Source organism: Cyprinodon tularosa, unplaced genomic scaffold, assembly GCF_016077235.1.
Source record: "Cyprinodon tularosa strain WSP-4 unplaced genomic scaffold, ASM1607723v1 ctg375, whole genome shotgun sequence".
Taxonomy (NCBI): domain Eukaryota; kingdom Metazoa; phylum Chordata; class Actinopteri; order Cyprinodontiformes; family Cyprinodontidae; genus Cyprinodon; species Cyprinodon tularosa.
In genome coordinates, this window is record NW_024039091.1 from 50168 (window position 1) to 73401 (window position 23234).

Here is a 23234-nt window from a genome sequence, read left to right on the forward strand (position 1 = left end):
ACTTCATAGAATCAGTTTGAACAAAAACAATGAGAGAATATTACTTTTGTTTATGTTCAAAATTAGACTAGAATCTATTTGGTGTTTCCATTGCAAAGCAAGCAGCATAGAACGCCATTGTGTCTTTTTATGCTCCTATTCTATTGTGGCACACACACAATATAGGTATCAAAATGTCCGGCTCCGTCTAGGCAAGGGTGTGATTACTTTTATAAGCGATTGGATTTATCTATATATCCATATATATATATGAGCCTTTGCTGTGTGGGCATACATTAACCTACAAACACAGTTTAAATGGTCATTTGTAGATAAATCCTTTGTTCTTCAAAAACTGAAAACGGTATGTCGATAACTGCTACGGTTTTTCTAAAATCAGTCTTTAAGCTCCACAAAGGTTGAGGGAAAATCAGACACAGGATTTTTGAGAGTGGGAGAGAGACGATTTCTGCAAACATGAAATGTTTTTATATCGCTCTCACGCCGGTATCATTTTATCTACAGTCACCATTTGTTGTCAGTTTGTAGACTGAAGCTTTGCTTTCACACAATGTCTTTGGAATTACTCTAAGATTTATAGTTTTCTTGAAAACGTCCCCAGACCGACCAAAAGATGATGGATTTCCCATGATTTTCCCATTCATTTTCTTATTTTATTTTAATTTTACACAGTGTCCTGTTTGGTGATGTGGCAATAAGAATAATTGTCTTGATGCCAAAGAAAGAGCCCAACAGATTTAACTTTCACCAGTGGAGCAGTGCGGCTATCGCCATAATGTTCCGCTTGATTAATGCATATAAATAGCTTTATTATAATTATGCAGGGATTATTACAGATTATATGGACACTGCAATGAAAGCAGAACAGGAAAAGAAAAACAGAAAAAAAGGAGAAAAGAAAGAGGAGATAGAAGGGAGACAATGATAAAACATCATCAGTCTGCTCCATCACCAGCAAAGAGAAGTAAAAATGACATCACAACCAACAGATATAGTATAAGAAATGCAATAAAGTAACACCATGATACTATGGCTGAAGTATAAGTAGTATTATTTAATCTGACTTGTATACTGTGGTAGCTGAAGATCAGAATATGCCCCCCACCCCCCCACACAATGACCTACATAGATGTGTGTTGTGAAAATGTTGTAGATGAAAGTGGCTAAAATGCAAAAATAAAATTAGGGAGGGGGGGACGTCATTATTCGTTTCGTTGGAAGAAGAGTGATTTAAATATCGGAAATGGATTCTATATTACTGCTAGGTGTGACCCTTTCCTTAAAGGTGCAGCAGGAGATCTTGGAAAAATGATTCCAGCAAGTTATACTTTTTAATATACACAACCATGCCTCTCCCTTCAGACCATCCCTCTACTATTTATTATATATATATATTATATATATATATGTGTGTGTGTGTATGTGTATATATGTATATCTGTATATATATATATATATGTATATGTGTGTGTGTGTGTGTGTGTATATATATATATATATATATATATATATATATATATATATATATATATATATATATATATACACATACACTCACTGGCCATTTTATTAGGTACACTTGTCCAACTGCTCGTTAACACTTAATTTCTAAGCAGCCAATCACATGGCGGCAACTCAGTGCATTTAGGCATGTAGACATGGTCAAGACAATCTCCTGCAGTTCAAAGCGAGCATCAGTATGGGGAAGAAAGGTGATTTGAGTGACTTTGAACGTGGCATGATTGTTGGTGCCAGAAGGGCTGGTCTGAGTATTTCAGAAACTGCTGATCTACTGGGATTTTCACGCACAACCATCTCTAGGGTTTACAGAGAATGGTCCGAAAAAGAAAAAAACATCCAGTGAGCGGCAGTTCTGTGGGCAGAAATGCCTTGTTGATGCCAGAGGTCAGAGGAGAATGGCCAGACTGGTTCGAGCTGATAGAAGGGCAACAGTGACTCAAATAACCACCCGTTACAACCAAGGGCGTAGGTTTGATTTCAACTTTGGTAGGGACACTATTCTTCAGTTTCATTGGTCCTTTGCAAAAATATGCATGCTCTTTTTTATGCTTAATGTGAGCTTCAGGGCTCATTTTGTTAAAAGAGAACAGCAGCATTTCTTGCTACATTAATACAAATCTTATAAGCACGACATGCACTAGACGCTGTTTATCAATATTTAAAGCATCACTGGCTCTGATGAATGTGGAATTAGGACTTTTTCCACTTTGAATAGGATTGCATTTAAATTTACCTGCGACTAAGACAGTGTCTGTTTGACCAAATATAGTCTATAATATGTGGATTTATCCTGTGTTTTCTTCTGAAGATATAGAATTGTGCAGAGGTAAAACCCACTCTTATTTTTTTTATCTAATATGCTCTCTCTGGATCAGGCAAAATAATACATTCAAGGGACGGCAAATAAATGTATTGTATTTACATGTGCACTGGAACTAGAAGAGGAACTGACACTGAGGATTTAAAGGTACACTATGCAACCGGTGTTGATTTTCCAGCGAGGCTCCCCCCAGAGGGCGAAAGTAAAAGTGCACTGTCGTAAATATGCACAGCTGTTCTCCTGGTTTCTCCGTCAAGCCAGGCGCGGTTGTTTTGAGCTTAGCAGACAGGCGAACGCAACGAATGCACACACTGGACGCAGCTGGCGCGACAGAAACAGCGAGTTTACATGCAAGGTCAATGGTTGACGCGCGTCAAGGCGCAGCAAAAGGTCCCACGGCGCGTTTTTAGCAGCAGGCGAAGCGCGTCCGAGCAGCTGAAGAAGCGCGTCGGGCGCGTTTAATGCTACGTTCGCTTTTATTATCCTGCTGCCTGCAGTTTGGATTATTTAGATGAAAAACACCTACCAGCTGCTGCGGTGAACCGCGAGGAGGCGACCCGGCCAGAGGCTGCTGATGAAGGGATTCCTACTGTCGGCGCACCACTGGTATGTGGGGGTCTGAGCAGCTCCGACAGAAAAAATATTGGAAGGCAGGATTATAATCTGAATGAACTGACGGCACTGAGTACGTTTTCAGGTGTATTTTCTCACTTAAAAACATATTAAAACTACTTTATTCCCACTGTTACGCCCACCAAGGACACAACATATTTGAGGACACGAGACAAAAAATGAGGGTTCAAAAAAAGATATTTTATTAATAAATTCTCTCCGTTTTAGTTGTTCTTGGTTTGGCTTCTTCAGATGTTCTGCGAAGAGAAAAATAGTTAACGGCCCTCAAATCCCGTGCCCCAAAAAAAATAAAAAAAGAAACCCAAAGTAACAACAGAAAGTTGGACCTGGCAGGCCGATCAAACAGAATAAAACGGTACAGCAGGGGGCCAACCCTATACAGGGCCGTCGAAGCCCCTACTGGTACCGGACTAAAGGCAAAAAATAACCTAAGCGAAAGAAAAATCGAAAACAGGACTACCGGTCCCGCCAGGCCAAAAACCTCAAGAAAAAAGTAAGAAAAAGTTAACAAAAATACCACATGGCAGGCTGGAACGTCCGCTGCAGGCCGCAGCGACAAGACAAGTGCGCACCGCGCACGATGGAGCAAATGAAGCAGGTGGGAAGTGGCGTCCAAACGAGGTTGGAAAGGAACGCGCTAACGTGCTGAAGGCCAGCCTATTTATAGGCGGACGACAGCACCACAAATTAACATAATTAACTTGCTAAAAGAATCCCAAAATATATTAACAAAAGATCCTTCAACTAAAGTTTATAAGAAACAAAGAAAAGAAATGGACAAAAATCATAATGTGCCCGAAGCACATAACACCCCCACCCAAAGACTCTGAATGGGGTCTGAAGTAAAAAAAAACCCCAACCCATTCAGAGAAAAAAACAAACGGGACTAGAGACGCGAGAGTGCGTCGGCCACTACGTTGTCTTTACCACGAACATGCTGTATAGAGATGTTAAAGGATTGGAGTCGCAAAGACCAGTTCATCAAGCGGCGGTTTTTATTCCGCATGCGAGCCAGAAAAACTAACGGATTATGGTCCGTAAAAACAACCACAGATCCGCTAGAACCTCCAACATACACCTCAAAATGTTCCAAAGCAAGGATCAACGCTAATGCCTCCTTCTCAATGGTGGAATACCATCTCTGATACTTATCCAGTTTCTTAGAAAAATAAGAAACCGGATGTTCCACCCCATCAGTACCATCCTGGAGCAGGACAGCTCCGACACCAGAATCACAAGCGTCCACAGCCAACATTAACCAGCAAATACTTAGTTTGCTCAAAAGCAGATTGACACCGATCAGACCAAATAAAAGCCACTTTAGGGCTAAGTAGGTCTGTCAACGGGCAGCCACAGAGGAAAAGTTTTTACAAAACCCCCTGTAGTAGCCAACCATCGCCAGATAGCGGCGTAGCTCAGTACGAGTGGTGGGCACTGGGACAGAAAGAATAGCCTCTACTTTAGCCTCAACGGGGCGCACCTGACCTCCCCCGACCCTTTTTCCAAGATAGGTCACCGTCGCGTGGCCGAATTGGCATTTAGAAAGATTAACCGTCAAATTAGCCTCACTCAGACGCGTAAAAACAGTTTTTAAATGGTCAACGTGCTCAGTCCAGGTAGCAGAACAAATCACCACGTCATCCAAATAAGCCTCACAGAATGATAAACCCGACAAAACAACATTCATTAGCCGTTGAAACGTCGCTGGGGCGTTACGCATCCCAAAAGCCATCACGGTGTACTGAAGGAAATCATCGGGTGTGACAAAGGCGGAAATCTCCTGGGCTCTCGCCGTTAAGGGCACCTGCCAGTACCCCTTTAGCAAATCCAGCTTCGTAACGAACTGGGCAGCCCCCACATGGTCCACACAATCCTCCATACGAGGGAGTGGATAGCAATCCGGCCTAGTCACCCCATTTACCTTCCTGAAGTCCGTACAAAAACGGTCCTCCCCATTGGCTTTAACAGTCAGGAGACATGGTGAACTCCACGCACTACTGCTGGCAACAGCAAGTCCATGTTCCACCATGTACTCCACCTGCGTCTGCAAACGGCGCCGTTTGTCTGGGTTCACTCTGTACGGGTGTTGTTTAATTGGCCTGGAATCACCAACGTCAATGTCATGGCTGAGCACACGAGTCTGAGTGGGAATATCTGCACACAGAGACCTATGAGACTGGATCAAATGAACCACATCAGCCTGCTTGGAAAAATCAAGGTGTGACAACAAGAGAGGCAAGTTCCCCAACACCGCTGAATTTGGAACCCTCCCTTCAGTAACAGCCGGGGAGAAAACGTCATCTTCAGGTTCAGCACCGGACAGCTCCTCCCGTGCATCTGCAGCTGCCCCGACATCTGCGTCATCTCGTTCACTGGAAACACAACTGATAGATTTATGCAGAGCAGATGCACGTTCGACGTACGGCTTCAGCATGTTCACATGACATAAGCGTGAAGTGCGCCTCCGATCAGGAGTAGAGATCAGATAATCACGATTACCAACCTTTCTCGTGATTGTATAAGGCCCACTATAGCGCGCTTGCAAGCTGGAACCAGGAACCGGAAGTAACGCTAACACTCTCTCCCCAGGCTGCAAAACTCTCAAAACTGCCCTTCTGTCAAACAAGGACTTCATTTTAGCCTGTGCAGTTTTAAGATTCTCTTTAGCAATCTCACACGCACGATTCAACTTCATCCGGAAATTACTAACATAGTCTAACAAATTCAGGTCAGATTTGTCACACAACCACTTCTCTTTCAACAGCCTTAAAGGGCCGCGAACAGTGTGAGCAAAAACCAAGTCCGACGGGCTAAACCCCAGAGATTCCTGAACCACCTCCCGAATAGCAAACATTTGTAAATGTACACCTTCATCCCAGTCTTTTTCAAACTCCAAACAGTAGGTGCGAAGCATTGTTTTTAAAGTTTGATGGAAACGCTCGAGTGCGCCCTGACTCTCTGGGTGATAAGCGCTGGAATGACAGTGCTTTATGTCCAATTGACGTAAAACCTGTGCAAAAACTCTAGACATGAAATTAGACCCCTGGTCAGTCTGCACAACCCGAGGTAAACCAAACAATGAAAAAAACTTTGTCAATGCTTTAACCACTACGGGCGTAGTTATTTTACGCACCGGAAAAACCTCTGGAAAACGAGTAGAGGTGCACATCACCGTTACTAAGAATTTATTCCCCGCTTTGGTTCGAGGCAACGGACCCACACAGTCAACCAATACTCTCTCAAATGGTTCAGTGATGGCTGGGATGGGATACAAAGGAGCAGGAGAAATCGTCTGATTTGGCTTTCCAGACACTTGACAAAAGTGACACGAATTACAATAGCGCACGACATCGCTCTTCAATCCTGGCCAAAAGAAATGACGCAAAATGCGATCATAGGTCTTTCTGATGCCAAGGTGACCCGCTAACGGATTATCATGTGCCAACCGCAAAATTTCTGAACGATATGGAGATGGAACAACAATCTGCTTCACCACACTCCACTCTTCAACAGGAGACACATTCAAAGGGGTCCATTTACGCATCAGAAGACCATCATCCAAAAAATAGCCAGTAGAAATGGAGTCAGGCTTATCAGTTAATGCATCGCCGAACAATGACTCCAAACTCTTATCACTTTTCTGGAGCTCGATCAACTGCTTCCTAGACCATGATAGCGTATTCACATCCAACATGTCATCCTCCACAGTTCGCTTCAATGGAACATGTTCGGATTCAGCGTTGAACAAAAAACTTCCACTCAAGTCAAACTCATCTTTCCTCTCGGCTTGATGACGTTTAAGTGCTGCACGCGTAACTGCGCATGACGTGAAAACACCTGGGAATTTACGGGCGAGCGCATCTGGACAGTCGCTCAACACCGGAACAGGTGTAACCTCTGGGGTAACCAATACTCGACCCCCAGCCAAATCGTTGCCCATGATCATGGAGACGCCCGCTATTGGAAAACTAGGACGCACCCCAACCACAGCGTCACCAGACCACAGCTCAGACTGGATCACGATTTTATGCAGAGGAACGCAGATTTCTTGCATGCCAAAACCACGCACTGGAACATCAGAGCCAATCGCAGTGTCGTTATTCAACGGCAAGATTCCCTCCATAATAAAAGATTGAGAGGCAGCAGTGTCTCGTAATATTTTTACAGGGATCTTTTCACCAGTTAGAGACAAAGAAACAAATCCATCCATAATGAAAGGCTTAAAATCAGCATACTCGCAAGGCTGTGTTGAAAGCGGATGAACATCGCCTTTCACAGTTTTAATTAGAGCGACGGGCTTAGTGTTCTTTTTCTGCAAAACCGGGCAATTGGCTATAACGTGTCCACCCTTTTTACAATAAAAACACGTCCCATTAGTTTTTAATTCCAACCTGTTATCCGATTTGCCTCCCACGCCACCGAGCGCAGCAGATACATCTGTTTCAACAAGCGAGGCAGTTTTGGCCCACTCCTTCCCATTATTTTCAGAGTGGTCAAACTTACTAAAGAGATGTGAGCGCTCAAAATTACTTTTGTGCGTTAACATGTACTCATCAACGAGCACCGCAGCTTCTGACACATTTGAGACTTTATTTTCATTCAAGTAGGTGGTAACTTTCTCAGGCAAATTATTTTTAAAGTCTTCCAACAAAATAAGTTGCTTAAGCTGCGCAAAATCGGCAACCTTCTTAGAAGCGCACCAACGATCAAAGAGAATTTCCTTATCTCTAACAAAATCCACATAAGTTTGATTGTAGCGTTTTTTTAACTTACGAAATTTCTGACGATAAGCCTCTGGTACTAGTTCATATGCCCTCAAAACAGCACTTTTAACTTTTTCAAAATCAAGGCTATCAGCCACAGAAAGAGACGCATACGCCTCCTGCGCTTTGCCACTTAATGCACACTGTAACAACAAAGTCCACACATTTTTGGGCCACTTAAGTGTGAGTGCCACTCTTTCAAATAAAGTAAAGTATTTATCAACATCCCGCTCATTAAATGGAGGAACCAGGCGAACATTTCTACTCACGTCAAAATCAGTCGATTTGGGTTGTGAGGACTCAGCACCAAGCTCGAGTTCCTTCAAACGCAGTTCGGCTTGTATCTCTAATCGTCGCTGTTCAAGATGCAGCTCCTTTTCTCTCAAAGCAAGCCGACCCAATTCAACTTCCAGTTCCTTCAAACGCACCGGGTCATCTTTCAACGAAGCCTTCGATGGCGATCCAACAGGACTTTTCGGAAAACTGTAGCAGGAAAAATTCCTATCTGCACCAGCGCTTCTAACAACTCAGCTTCAACTGTTCCCCTCTTAACGCGTTTATCTACGGTAACCTTGAAATGCTCGGCTATTAACAGCAACTGATCCTTTGTGCAGTTACGCAAAGTATCCAACGTGGGCCCTCGAACAAACTCATCCAGGTCAAACTCCATGTCTACCCCTGGAATCAAGCCACACTAAATCAGGAACACCTCTGCACAAATGAAGCTACAGCACCACCAGAACCGAATGCTCTAACTAATCAGCGCAACGCGCGTCAGCTGCGCAAAAATACACACAAACCCAGCACAACCGCCAACAAACAAGAACCAACCGTAGGACACGACCTGTCTCTAAAAGGCACACTTTGTTTAAACAAGCCCCCAAAAATATGTTACGCCCACCAAGGACACAACATATTTGAGGACACGAGACAAAAAATGAGGGTTCAAAAAAAGATATTTTATTAATAAATTCTCTCCGTTTTAGTTGTTCTTGGTTCGGCTTCTTCAGATGTTCTGCGAAGAGAAAAATAGTTAACGGCCCTCAAATCCCGTGCCCCAAAAAAAATAAAAAAATAAACCCAAAGTAACAACAGAAAGTTGGACCTGGCAGGCCGATCAAACAGAATAAAACGGTACAGCAGGGGGCCAACCCTATACAGGGCCGTCGAAGCCCCTACTGGTACCGGACTAAAGGCAAAAAATAACCTAAGCGAAAGAAAAATCGAAAACAGGACTACCGGTCCCGCCAGGCCAAAAACCTCAAGAAAAAAGTAAGAAAAAGTTAACAAAAATACCACATGGCAGGCTGGAACGTCCGCTGCAGGCCGCAGCGACAAGACAAGTGCGCAACGCGCACGATGGAGCAAATGAAGCAGGTGGGAAGTGGCGTCCAAACGAGGTTGGAAAGGAACGCGCTAACGTGCTGAAGGCCAGCCTATTTATAGGCGGACGACAGCACCACAAATTAACATAATTAACTTGCTAAAAGAATCCCAAAATATATTAACAAAAGATCCTTCAACTAAAGTTTATAAGAAACAAAGAAAAGAAATGGACAAAAATCATAATGTGCCCGAAGCACATAACACCACTGATCACAGCAAATATAGCTGCAAGGCAGAGAAAGGATAGTGAAGCTCCGCCCAACGCGCGTCAGACACACTTTTGCACCGCGCAGCCAGAGCAGCAAAGCTGCTTCAGCCACGCATCAGAACTAACTGGTACAAGCAGCAAAAATGAAGCAGCAGACGGGATTTTGCTGCTTTTGCTGCGTCCGGTGTGAAAGCAGAGCTGCACAAAGATCGCCACTACGCTAGCAACGAGCATGCTTTTAACTGGGGGCGTGTAGCAGTTCTCGCCGTAAAGCAAGACCGACTCTCATGAGACTTCTGAGACTGTGGGTGCGGGTTGGTGCTCCTGCAGTTGCAAGGGCGGTATTTCCCCCACAGACCACCAGGGCGGCCGAGAATACCTTTGTTCAACCTGAAATGACTCATTTAATCATCCAAAACGTTATGGAACACATTAATTAACTGAAAAATGTTGCATAGTGTGCCTTTAAAATATTAATATTAGAAGTTGTACATCTGGGCTGTAGTTACTCTGTGTCGCTAATTTCATGCATTTTATCTATGGCTGAAACAATCATATTAACAAATTATTTAAATAATCGTGAACTAATTTAGTAATTGATTAATCGTAAACTGGAGTATAGGGCCACTAAAATGTGCCTTTAGCCGACAGAGCGACCCACTTAGAGCAGGAATTATACCAAGATTGTAAAAAATATGTAAAAATTCAGCATTTAAGAAGTTAAAAAAAAAGTTTTTGTCTGTCAATATTCTCCATCCAGAACTCCTCCAAAGGAAACGTTTAAAAGTTTCTGTTTCACCTGGTTTCATTTCATAAAAGATCTTCTTTAAGGAGCCTTTGGCTATCTGATTAAAAGATAAAATAAAAGAAATCCTAACGTTGTTAACTTACATTTCTCAAGTTCCACAAATCAAAAAACTCTCTCCTGCTTCTTTACAGAACTCCAATCAGAAGCTTTCGCCTGTTTTAGCGTAGATAATATTTATTTTAATTTGGACTAGCTTCGTAGCCCAATATTAATTTATTTTAGTGTCTTTATTTTTTTCGCGCTCCAAGCACCCGCGCGTGCGCGCATACAGACTAGAAAACACGCAATCAGAAAGAGAGAAGGCGGAACTTAAGGCAGAATAATCAGAGAGTTAAACCGCGCAGCACAGTTGATGCGCTGCTATGTGAAAGGGACAGGAAAGAGCAGGCAGCTGCAGCTACCAGGCAGAGAAGCTGCGAGAGGAAAAGAAGCGGCTGCTGTATAGTAAATTATAAACATGTTGTTCACATCCAATTATTGGTAGGGACAAATAGGTCCGTCCAAAATTTTGGTTGGGACATGTCCGTATGGTCCCTATGCAAACCTACGCCCATGGTTACAACCAAGGTGGGTAGAAGAGCATCTCTGAATGCACAGTACGTCGAACTTTGAGGCAGATGGGCTACAGCAGCAGAAGACCACACCGGGTGCCACTCCTTTCAGCTAAGAACAGGAAACTGAGGCTACAATTTGCACAAGCTCATCGAAATTGGACAATAGAAGATTGGAAAAACGTTGCCTGGTCTGATGAGTCTCGATTTCTGCTGTGACATTCGGATGGTCGGGTCAGAATTTGGCGTCTACAACATGAAAGCATGGATCCATCCTGCCTTGTATCAACGGTTCAGGCTGGTGGTGGTGGTGTCATGGTGTGGGGAATATTTTCTTGGCACTCTTTGGGCCCCTTGGTACCAATTGAGCATCGTTGCAACACCACAGCCTACCTGAGTATTATTGCTGACCATGTCCATCCCTTTATGACCACAATGTACCCAACTTCTGATGGCTACTTTCAGCAGGATAATGCGCCATGTCATAAAGCTGGAATCATCTCAGACTGGTTTCTTGAACATGACAATGAGTTCACTGTACTCAAATGGCCTCCACAGTCACCAGATCTCAATCCAATAGAGCATCTTTGGGATGTGGTGGAACGGGAGATTCGCATCATGGATGTGCAGCCGACAAATCTGCGGCAACTGTGTGATGCCATCATGTCAATATGGACCAAACTCCCTGAGGAATGCTTCCAGCACCTTGTTGAATCTATGCCACGAAGAATTGCGGCAGTTCTGAAGGCAAAAGGGGGTCCAACCCGTTACTAGCATGGGGTACCTAATAAAGTGGCCGGTGAGTGTATATGTATACATATATATATATGTATACATATATATGTATATACATACATATATACATAAATACATATATATTTAGAGTCTCTGCATACATATATATATATATATATATATATATATATATATATATATATATATGTATATATATATATATATATATATATATGTATATATATATGTATATATATATATATGTATATATATATGTATATATATATATATGTATATATGTATGTGTGTATGCAGAGACTCTAAAACCATCTGCTTGGAATAGCAAAACATTTTTTTTTACACATTTTGCATTTAAGACTTAAAAAAAACTTTTTCATCTGTTAATCTTCTCTATCCAGAACTCCTCAAGTTAAATTTAATTTCACCTGGTACCTTAATCTTCTTTAAGGAACCTTTGGCTATCTGAGTATTAATAGAAAAAATAATCATTAATTGCAGCCCTAATATTTACCAATAAAGGTGACGTTTCCATTGATGACTGCTGTAAAGTTAAGCGGACGCCCTGAGATTACGTCCATTCTGGTCTCTTTTTTTAGATATGGAAATAATATATTCTCAGATAAACTCTAAATGCTTTATAAGTACTTTTTGAATCAAATCAAATTTCTCTGCAGGTACCAGATCTGCTCGGGGTCCTGTCCCTTCTTATGACATCAACATATGGCAACTCCACTCGGACAAACTGTATTGCACCCGTTTCTTAAGGATCAAATCTGTTTTGGATCCTCAACATATTATTCCCTGTTTCTGCTATTATTTTACATTTCATTGGTGATCTAAAGTAGCCGAAAGTAGAAAACAATAATTGTCAGTCTTCAAGGAAAGTACTGCCTTCTAAGACTAAGACATAAAAAGTTGCAGCTTATTTTGAGATCTGAGGGCAGCGGAGGACAAATGCAACACCTGAAAAATGACTTTCGTAGAGTTTGTAGACAAATAAAACATTAATTGTACTTGTAGAAAACTAACTTTTTTGGTTGACGCGAATTCAAAAGTAGTATAGCTCAATATGGCTACCTGACCGAGCAAAAAGAGGCTAAACTGTTAGCTGCTGAGCACTGCTAGCCACAGCGCTACTCATGGTTAAACAGTTACTTTGTTCACCATAAACGGCTTTTTTCCAGTTTTGTCATCAATCAGGTAAAACTTCATCGGTCATTAGACACGCTACCGGATGCTACGTGATGTTTTCATCATTGTCTGGGCAAACCCAATGTCTTACATCATGTGGCACTAAACACTAATAAAACTGAGGCTCTAACCTGCAATTTGCTCTTTGAAATGAACATTTCTTGGACTAATCAGCTTTTTTCCTTTGAAAACCGTTTTTAATCAAGAAGCCAAAACCTCTTTTCCTCTTGTAAAGTTCTCCACGGGTTCTCAACGTGCAACTTTTTGTCTCTCTCCACAGAAGTGCACCCCCTACTGGGCGTGAAAGGGGACAGCAAATCAAAGAAGAAGACAGCGGGTCGGCCCAAAGGCACCAAAGGTAAAGACAAAGACTTCTCCTTCAGGCCAAAGCCCTACAAGGGTGAGCGGCCGTCCTTCCCCATGGTGCCTGAGGCCCTGAACAGCTCTGGCCTGGGAGGAGGAGGAGGAGGAGGAGGAGAAGGAGGGATGAAGGTCAGGGCAGAGGGGGCCCTGGCTACAGGTAAGCCCACCACCACTGGTGCTACGTCTGCTGAGTGTGGGAGCTGCTCACCCTGCTGACCTGCTTACAAACCCGGCCTGTTTCCAAAGCCCCTCACCCCCCCGACTGCTTCCAGCCCCCCCCCTGAACCACACAGCTGCTTGACAGAGAGCCAGTGCTGCTGTAGAGCCACAGTCTGTATGCTCACATCTGAATCTGAAGATCTGGTCAGAACTCAGAGGATAGATTAGACCTCCAAAGCTGCTGAGATGATCTTTTCATAAACCTTTGTGCTCCTAGGTGAATTTTTAATAATAACTTTTGGTTTGTCTTTTTCTGTCCTGTGAACACACGCCCAAACGGCTGAGTTTTAGTACAAGAGATGAAAGTGTGATCATTATCCAGCAGCTAAAAATGCACACATCTTCTAAATTTCTCATGTGAGAATATATAAACAAAAGTAATTCATCTCCAGGTTAAATATGTTCAGATAAAGCTTGAAACTAGTAAAGCTCAACTAAGCTAATAAGCTACCATGAAACACAGAAGAAAAGAAGAAAAAACATCACCTATGAAATAATACCATGATTTTACAGTTCAGTCAGTGTTATAGCAGCCTTCACAAGATAATGACATAACTATCTCGTTATCACGGTTAAATCATTACTTGTCTTCTCGAGATAACAAGATGATTATCTCGTTATCAGGAGAAAACGTTTATTAAATTCTTGAGATAACAATGTAATTGACCTGTATGAGTAATGAATGAGGCTGGCTGACATCCCTGGATTCCCAGCTCATCCATCGTAGTTGTGGTACCGCGTGTGCAAAAAAAAAAAAAAAATCAGCTTTTTTGTTTCCTTTTTCTTTTTTCAGTGAAAATCTTTAATCTGGACTCATTTTGGGGGTTAATGCATGTTATACCTGTTACAGGCGTAACACCGGGACTGTTCAGAAAACCTCTGGAGGCATAAGGCTGACTGTTGATGAATCAGAAGTGGAAGCAAATCATCAAACCAACGACGTCGGCTCGTTACCTAAAAGTTTAAACGCAGGATTATTTACAGAATTACACACAGGCTGCCATGACTGATAAATCCTCTCCCTCTGTTGTGGGATTGAAGAATGTAATCAGTTTTAACACCAAACATCTCGTTATGCTGAGAAAACGGCTTTAGTTATCTTTAGATGATGAGGAAATTAACTAGTTTTCTCAAGAAAAAGTATCGGACGGACATGACCGCTCTCGGCTTCCATAGTTCTGGTTAGTTGGGTTTATCTCTTTATATTTCCCAGTATTTTCCTGTTTCTATTGAATATATTACCCCATTTACACTACCCTTCAAAACCGTGCCGAGACTGGTCCAAGCTCAGTAACTTATCGTGTGTAAATGGAAAGCAAACTGAACTGAACCGAGCTAGACACAACCGGACCGAGCTAACTGCAGACCAGTTCCAGAGGTGGGCTCAGCTTGGTTTTTCCCTGGCTCGGTTCTCTGATAACAAGAGCGCATGAGCAGAACGCGTCATCTCCGTCTGGCTGCACATCCCGATTCACACTCCATTCCAGTAGGTGGCGGTAATGCCCCTCCGGAAGTTGCTTGTCAACCAACACACAACAGAAGAAGAACAATAAACAACAATCGAAAGCCGATTTTCTCAATTAAACCGATGTACACCAATAATAATCAAGCATAAGTTTCTGAATGTGACGGCCGCCGCCATTTTGATTTGCTTGATTCCCTCTTTCTTCGTCTTCTTCTTCTTGTGTTTTATGGCGATTGGCAAACAACTTTTGGTGCATTACCGCCACCAACTGCTTGATTTCCTCCTTTAATGCTGGCAGTAATATCGCAGATCGTCACTAGGAGGCGAGGAGTCGAGATAGCGTGATGTGTAAACGGTCGTCAGGCATGGATCAGTTTTTCAGGGGTAGTGTAAATGGGGTAATAGTATAATTTGTCTTTAATTTTAACCCTTGCTAAACTGTGAGCTGGTTTCTAATTCAGATCCTGAGCAGACTGTGGCTTTCTGCAGTAAACATACGATCTTCAGCCTCACTCTGTTTAAATCTCCTGTCGAATCTGTCGATTCTTCTGGTGGTTTTGCTGCAGCTTGTTTCTTTGCAGGCGAGCTGACTGGTCTAAATGAACTTCCTGCTTGGCCTTTGTCCCTCCTGCTCCCACTCCCCCCTCGCTGCGTGGGCTTTCTGTGTGACCATGAATGCGTATCTCCTGTGTCGCTGCTCATGTTCTGTCTCCTGTCTCACAGATCTGTTGGTATTTTGTCATGTGTTGGTTCTGTTTCGAGCTCAATGTGAAGTTCTGTTTATTAAATCATCTCCTGATGGTCTGATTTCTATCTGAGGGCATAGTTTACAGCCTTTTCAGTTACACCAACAAAGATAAAGATAAATGATCCTCAAATATTAGTATTTCTGATTTTGACTGACTCTGACAGAACTTTGTTGTCCTGCAGGGAGTTTGGTCTCACAGTCGTTCAAACAGCACAACCTGGGAGGGATGGACTGATGGCCGCCGTGCGTTGGTGTGCAGGAACACCGATAAACTTGTACTAAGAGACACAAGAGATGGTGAATGAAAAGCTTCTCTGATGAAGAGACAGTTCTAGATCTGAGATCAGCATCAGAGGAACCCTGCTGAGCTCCCATCACCAGCCGGACCCATGAAGCACCAGAGTTCTTGCAACAGAGATCCAAATGTCCTTCTGTACCTGTAGGATCGGTCCTGTAGAGAAAACCTCATGTTCATGTCATTCTGTTGTCCTTCTTGTTTTTATACACATTAAACATTGTGATTTGTAATCAGCTTTTCTTTCAAACTGTTTCTTTTCAGTTGACTTTCTCATCAGATGCACATTTGTTCATATTCGCATATAGACAGAAAAAATAAATCCTTTTCTCTCCCAACATGAAGAGTTACAGGAGAGCAATCAAACATCAGGTCACTAAACATCCATCTGCTTTACAAAATGAAGGGCACCATGTCATCTCGTATGTGGAGCTCCAGTCTGTTGGGTCTTGTACTAAAGTCTTTCCAGGAGTTTCTTCCATATCTCGGTAAATCCCTCCAAGTCATCCTGTAAGACGTAGATCCAGGGTTCCCGCGGGTCCTTAAAAAGTCTTAAAAGGCATTGAATTCTTCAAAGTAAAACTAAGGCCTTAATTGGTATTAAAATGTCTTAAATCAGTCTTTCGTTGGTCTTAATTTTTGAAACATAATAAATAGGATTATTTTTATTACGATTTATTTTTGTAAACTAAATAAAACATTAAAATAGACCTTTTTTTTATGAAAAAAAATAACGGCTCGCCATTATTGGTTCCGGCCCGATAGCGGAACCAATAAAAGCGTTGTTGCGGCCGGGACATTTGGGAGATGCTCCATTAACTTTTTTTCTGGAAAATGTGAGCAAGTGTAAATGTAACCAAAATTGTCTCCAGCCAAGAGTTTTCTCCATGGCTAAAACCAGGGAACATACATGAGGCTCAGTGGATTTATGCAAGAAGTCATTCAAGCTCAGAACGATGGGAATGAAGGCAGTGGAGTCGCACATGCGAAGCACGAAACACAAAGCGTCAAAATGGAGTTACAGAGAAACAGCCGGTATTTCTCAGTTTAGTTCCACCCTTGTCTCTGCAACGCCTCCACTTATCACCAAATCAAACATACTAAGAAAACCATACAAAGAAAAATAGCTGCAAAAAAGACTTAGCACTGGTTATGTTGTGGCTTTAAAGCTGATTTGTTTTGTTCCCTGCTAAAACAAAGTTTGTGAATTCAGTTCAATAATTGTTAAAATATATCTGTCATTTGTGTGTTTTTAGCTTTCTTCCTGTATGGGAAGCTTTTCAAAATCTGAAACATTAGTGCAGTGGTTTATGTTAAAATAAACCTTTGGGTTAAGTTGTAGCAAGCAGGTTTTTCTTGTGTTTCTTGTCAATTTGGTCTTAAATTTGTATTTCAAGTGGCATTAAAAAGTCTTGAATTTAACTTGCCTTATGCTGTAGGAACCCTGCAGTCAGTCAGTGCGGGGAATCCTGTGATATCCAGAGCGCTGCACCACAAAGTGAGCTCAATCTAGTGGTTTTACTTCCAGTCTGTCGAATTTAACCAATCCACAACAATGGCCATCAGGGAAGCTAGTTATCAACTCGCTAACTTAATCCAGCTTGAACTGATCGTTAATCTGTGAACACGCACGTATAAAGGGGTGGGTTCAATGCAGTGGTGTCAAAAGTACACACATTTGTTACTTAAGTAGAAGTATAGATACTGCAGTGTGCAGTAAGTGCTAAAACACTACTTAAAGTATGAAAGTGTAAAGTAGTCTTTAAAGTTAGCAGACCAACCATGAGAGCAGAAGGGAGATTGCTGCATTTCTCCTGACAGGAACAAAAAAAACTAATCTTGCAGAAATACGACGAGGAAAAAAGAAAGAGATGCCAAGCAGCGTGGTAAAGAACTGCTAACTGCTTAAATGAGCAAGTTACACATTGATATTAACACAGTCCACTCTGGAGAGAAGAGGACTTGGAAGCCAATAAAAATAAAACATAATGTCATCTGGTTAGCTGGACTTTTTAGATTCAATGTTTGGGCTGTAATAAAGCTGGAAGCTGATGCCCTGATTGCATCATATTAAAACAAGAAGCGATCGATCTGAGTGAAATCCTGTTTTTAGAACTCAGCGGGACAAATGGTTAAAATCAGCTCTGCTTTTAAAATAGCGAAACTCCTCAAATGCAGCCTTAAATGTAAAAGAAATACCTCAATGTCTTTTCTACTTAAATGAAACGTTTGTCATATTTCTGATTCCGTCTCAGAGAGACCCTTTGCTCTACATGATCAGTACTCAATTTCGCAGAAACATTACAGACTTATTGCAGTTTTTTGTTGTTTTTTTTTACCTGCAGGTTTACCATTAATCCCCTATTGGTGTAGTTTCAGTGTAAGACCTACACTTCTAATTTATACGGTTACAGCAACGACATGCAGGGCGTTTGGAGAGTAGGTCAGTTTGGCTAACCATATTTCCATTCTATGATTTTGATATTCTGTATGTTTCTTGCACTGCTCACTTCTGCTGCAGATGTAGAGGAGGGGAGATTAGTGTAGGTCAGAGGTCACGGATTAGTGGATCGCAATCTGGTTCCGGACCCACCTGCTGGCAAACCTGTGGCAAGCCTGGCGATGGGAAAGAAGGAGAAGACGATGAGAAAAAGAGAGCAGAGAAAGTGTGGACTGCTGGAAGAACTGTGGTGAACTGGTGAAAGAAAAGTGAAATGGTGCTCAAAGATGACCCTGCACATTTAGAGGATGTTTGGCTCAACCTGCTGCTGTGAAGCAGGATTCTCCACCATGAACAGAATCAAAAATGGATCCAGGCTCAAAATGAGCTCCTTGATATGTGCTTGAGAATGGCTTAGTCTCCATTCAAACCCAGGTTTAAAGCCTTGCAGGGCAGCATAAAGCCCACTGCCAACATTAAGACAGAAAAAAGAAAGATAATAACAAACGCTCAGTTCAGGTGTTTGAGAAAATATGGGAATCAGGAGATTGTCTATAAACCAAACTGAACGATTTTTGTTCTCTACTTAAAAAACACTAGATTTTAACATCACAACCTGGACTTCATTCTTTAACGTCTCAATGTTTGCACCTCTCAAAAACATTTAACAGCAGTCAGAAAACTCAGTCCAAGGATTTATGGGGAGCCTGTTTAATGTTTTAAACTGTGTCTCTCCATCCGTGTTGCTTTTCAGAAAATTGTGTCTTTTAAGATGATCTCGATTCTATTCAATATTGTGATGGACCATGGGTTTTCCATAATCTTGAAGCATGTATAAAATGTTCTCTTTATCAGGATGATGGAGCCATATGGATGAGGAGGAAAAACATGTGGTAGACATTAAGAAAGTAGAAAATGGTCTAATGAATGGGGTTTTAAATTATCTGCAAGCAAATCTTATAAATAGGAGAAAAAAACGATATTATAGCACTTTTTCAAGTCAGAGGACATGACCAAAGCCCTTCACTTTTCATTCACTCACACACTGATGGTGGTGAGCTACATTGTAGCCACTGCTGCCCTGGGGCTCACTGACAGAAGCGAGGCTGCCGTACACTGGCGTAGCCTCGTGAGACCATCCTGATCTCGCGAGCTTTCAAGGTTTCATTCGCAGATCAGTCTGGCTACTTTCCGTTAAAGAAAATTTGGAGCCGTTCACCAAACGAACGTCCAATCAGCGTTGGCTTTGAGGCGGGTTGAGGTGTGACGCAACGAGAAGCGAGACAGTTCAGTCTAAAGAACATGGCTGCTTCAGCCGATGAAACTAGCGTTAGCGTGGCTATCGAGCAAGTTTTATTGGAATTACAGAGTATTTCTTCACTGAAAGAAGAGCAAAACACTGCTCTGGAGGCTTTTCTCAGAGGAAAAGATGTTTTTGCTCTTCTCCCGACTGGTTTCGGCAAGAGTAGCCTGGCTTGCGGTCGTGTTTTCGTCGTCGCTCTGTTAGTACGTCATATGCTTCGTTGATCTGATTGGTTTATTTGGCCCGTCTATCACCAACATAGCTAACAGCTAACCAGTATTTTCGCCCCTTCCCAAAATTACTTCTACGGAAGGTTTCCAGATGGATATGCGGAGCAAATCCATCTGGCGGAGTCAGGTTATCACCTATGGTCATGACTTCTGGGTAATGACCGAAAGGACAAGGTTGCGAATAAAAGAATCTGAAATGACTTTCCTTCGCAGGGTGGCTGGGCACACCCTTCGAGCAGCCACAAAGCTAAACCGTTAATATAACCTGGTAATTATGCAAATCATCAGTTATAATCATATGACCAACGTTTACAGGACTCTTTAACCTTGATTAAAGAAAAAAAAGGAATTAAATATAATCTTTGGATACAGTTTTTAATAAATAAACAATCAAACCAGTAAAATTACATAAAGAAACTTTCCAAGCTCTTCTCTCCACTCATGTTGTCTCAGATTGTCTCATGAAATCTGCTTAGCTCTTTTTTCATGTCTTGTTCTGCTTTTATATCCATATGGATAGCATCTAATAGAAGCATGCCGGTTGGTTTCACATGTACTAACGTCTCCTACCTCCATATCCTTGTTTTCCTCACTAGTAAAACTCGTCTTAGTAGTTTTTAGTTGATATTTTCACTTGAATACTCATTTGTAGAATTGCATTAATTAATTTAAAGCAGTTCACTTAACAGCTACTCTCACCTGGAGAGTGAACAGCTAGCCACCAAACCAGAAGTCTTCCAATCCAATCAGATTATTGGAAATTATATTACAGGTTATGTTCTGATCAAAACAAAAATAAAACTTTTATAGTAGCCAAAGGTTTAACTATGGACTTTGTAATAAAACACGTCAGCTATGTATGAGGCAGGAGGTTAGAGCTCCGCCCCTCACCTGTTGTACCTGAGCTAAGAAGGAAGGTTTCTGGTTGTTGGTCTCTGCAGTGAGACTCAGACGATCAGATTCACCTTCAGACCAAACTCTCAGATGCAGGAGAGAAAAGTGGAAACCTCCAACACTGCTGCTTCAAGCTGCTCACACTCCACACACTGAAGGTGAGTTGGACCAAGAACACCACTCAGAGTCACTTTGAGGGAAGTTAGTAGAGGAGGGAGGGGAGCCATGACTGACTGGACCTTCTGTGTTTTCAGCTTCACTCAGAGACTAAATGGCTTCCAGGTTAGAGGAGGATCTCTGCTGTCCGGTCTGTCAGGACATCTTTAAGGATCCAGTTGTTCTGTCATGTAGCCACAGCTTCTGTAAGGAGTGTCTGAAGAACTTGTGGAAAGAGAAACCAGTAAAAGAGTGTCCAGTTTGTAAAACAATAAGTTTGACCCTAAATCCTCCCTGTAACCTGGTTCTGAAGAACCTGTGTGAGACCTTCTTACAGCAGAGAGAGCAGAGAGCTTCAGAGGATCTCTGCAGTCTGCACTCTGAGAAACTCAGACTCTTCTGTCTGGACCATCAGCAGCCAGTTTGTCTCATCTGCAGAGATTCAGAAAAACACACCAAGCACAGATTCAGACCCATCGATGAAGCTGCTCAGCAACACAAGAAGAAACTTCAGGAAACTCTGGAACCTTTGAAGGAGAAGCTGGAACTCAGGAAGAAAGTTCAAGAGGAGTTTGATCAGACAGCAGAACACATGAAGGTCCAGGCCCGACACACAGAGAGGCTGATTAAGGAGCAGTTTAAGAAGCTTCATCAGTTTCTAGCAGAGGAAGAGGAGGCCAGGCTGGCTGCACTGAGGGAGGAAGAGGAGCAGAAGAGAGGGATGATGAAGGAGAAGATGGAGGCTCTGAGCAGAGAGATAGCAGCTCTTTCAGACACAGTCAGAGCCACAGAGGAGGAGCTGAGAGCTGAAGACGTCTCATTCCTGCACAACTACAAGGCTGCAGTGGAAAGAGTCCAGCGCTGCCCCCTGCTGGAGGATCCACAGCTGCCCTCAGGAGCTCTGATAGACCAGGCCAAACATCTGGGCAACCTGGCCTTCAACATCTGGAGCAACATGAAGAACATGGTGTCCTACACTCCTCTCATCCTGGACCCAAACACTGCTGGTCCAGAACTCATCCTGTCTGAAGATCTGACCAGTGGGACTAAAGGAGAGAAACAGAATCTTATCGATAATCCAGAGAGGTTTGGATCTGGGATTGATTCTGTCCTGAGTTCTGAGGGCTTTAACTCAGGGAACCACAGCTGGGATGCTGATGTTGGAGACAGTGAAGAATGGGAGCTTGGTGTGATGAAAGAGTCTGCCCAGAGGAAGGAATACATAGACTTTGGATTGTTATATATATGTTTATATTTTGGTAAATACTCAGCATGGTCTCCATCATCTTCTTCCAAACGTCTCTCAGTTCAGAAGAAGCTCCAGAGGATCAGAGTGAATCTGGACTGGGACAGAGGAAAGCTGTCCTTCTCTGATCTGGACACTAACACACACATACACACCTTCACACACACCTTCACTGACAAGATGTTTCCATACTTCTACACTTGGAGTAAAATAAAAATCTTACCCATGAAGATCTCAGTGAGCAAACAGCAGCTCTGATGTTCTCAGCATGAAGAACACAAAGTCCAAATGAAACCTTATTCAGAATAAAAAAAAAAAAAAAAAAAATATATATATATATATATATATATATATGTGTATATATCAAGAAGAAAAATTAAATCTTACAGTAAGTGATGGTATATTTATGTATTTATGTTTTAAACAGGTGTTCTATGTGTTGATAGCTGTCTGTCTTGCACTGGATCTGGAGAAGCCTTTGATTGAAAACACTCTTTTTATTTAAATATCTTCAGAAGAGGATGCTCTCTTTGTGAAATAATCTCCAGTTCCAGAGGAGTTCCTAGAACAGAGACGACATTCTTTATTAGCTTGTTGAGCTTTTACATTTGCTCTGATGCTCTTTCTCCAGCAGATAATGGAGGAAGAGATTACAATCTCCACAGCAGCCTTAGAAGATATGTAGCATCTTTCTGCAAATGCCAGTGGACTTAAGCTTCCTTAGGAAGTCTAATCTTCTACGTCCTTTCTTGTTGATGGCTTCACAGTTGTGTCTCCAGTCTAGTTTGTTGTCTAGGTGAACGCAAAGGTATTTCTACTCCTCCATCAACTCCACTTCTCCCTTGATGTTGGCAGGATTTAACTTGTTCCTGTTTCTTCTGAAGTTTAGAATCATCTCATTGTTTTGTTGACATTCAGGATCAGATGATTGTTTCTAAACCATGCCAGTGTCTCTAAGCGGTTCACCAGCTCTTTGTTCTCAACTTCTTGTCCATCTCTGATCCACCCAATGACTCAAAGTCATCCGAGTATTTCTGCAGGCAACAGGACTCTGGTCCTGGAAGTCAGACATGTTCAGAGTAAAAATGAATGGTGGGAGTATAGTCATGGACTGTGATTCTCCTGTTCTAAGAACTACTTGATTGGACAGCTGACCCTTGAGTCTAACAAGCTGTGGTCTGTTTGCCACTGGTCATCTCAACTCTTCATCCTCACCTCTGGCATCCTACAGGGCTGCG

At 42.3% G+C, this 23234-nt stretch overlaps 2 protein-coding genes across 3 annotated transcripts in view; both read left to right on the forward strand.

Moving 5' to 3' along the window:
- Positions 1 to 15963, forward strand: part of rbbp5 (retinoblastoma binding protein 5) — a 32275-nt gene extending 16312 nt beyond the window's left edge. Inside the window, exons 13-14 of one of the 2 annotated variants that reach the window (XM_038296706.1) lie at positions 12918 to 13157; positions 15615 to 15963. In XM_038296706.1, the coding sequence (XP_038152634.1) occupies positions 12918 to 13157; positions 15615 to 15667 (293 nt within the window). In that variant the 3' untranslated portion in view covers positions 15668 to 15963. The remainder of the gene's footprint in view (positions 1 to 12917; positions 13158 to 15614) is intronic. The other variant, XM_038296707.1, reaches the window with a different exon arrangement.
- A 4633-nt stretch (positions 15964 to 20596) lies between these two features.
- Positions 20597 to 22306, forward strand: LOC119790919 (tripartite motif-containing protein 35-like). The gene is made up of 2 exons (XM_038296685.1): positions 20597 to 20752; positions 20849 to 22306. Exon 2 carries the CDS (start codon positions 20866 to 20868, stop codon positions 22252 to 22254), a length of 1389 nt encoding a protein of 462 aa, XP_038152613.1. The 5' UTR covers positions 20597 to 20752; positions 20849 to 20865; the 3' UTR covers positions 22255 to 22306.
- The last annotated feature ends 928 nt before the right edge of the window (positions 22307 to 23234 follow it).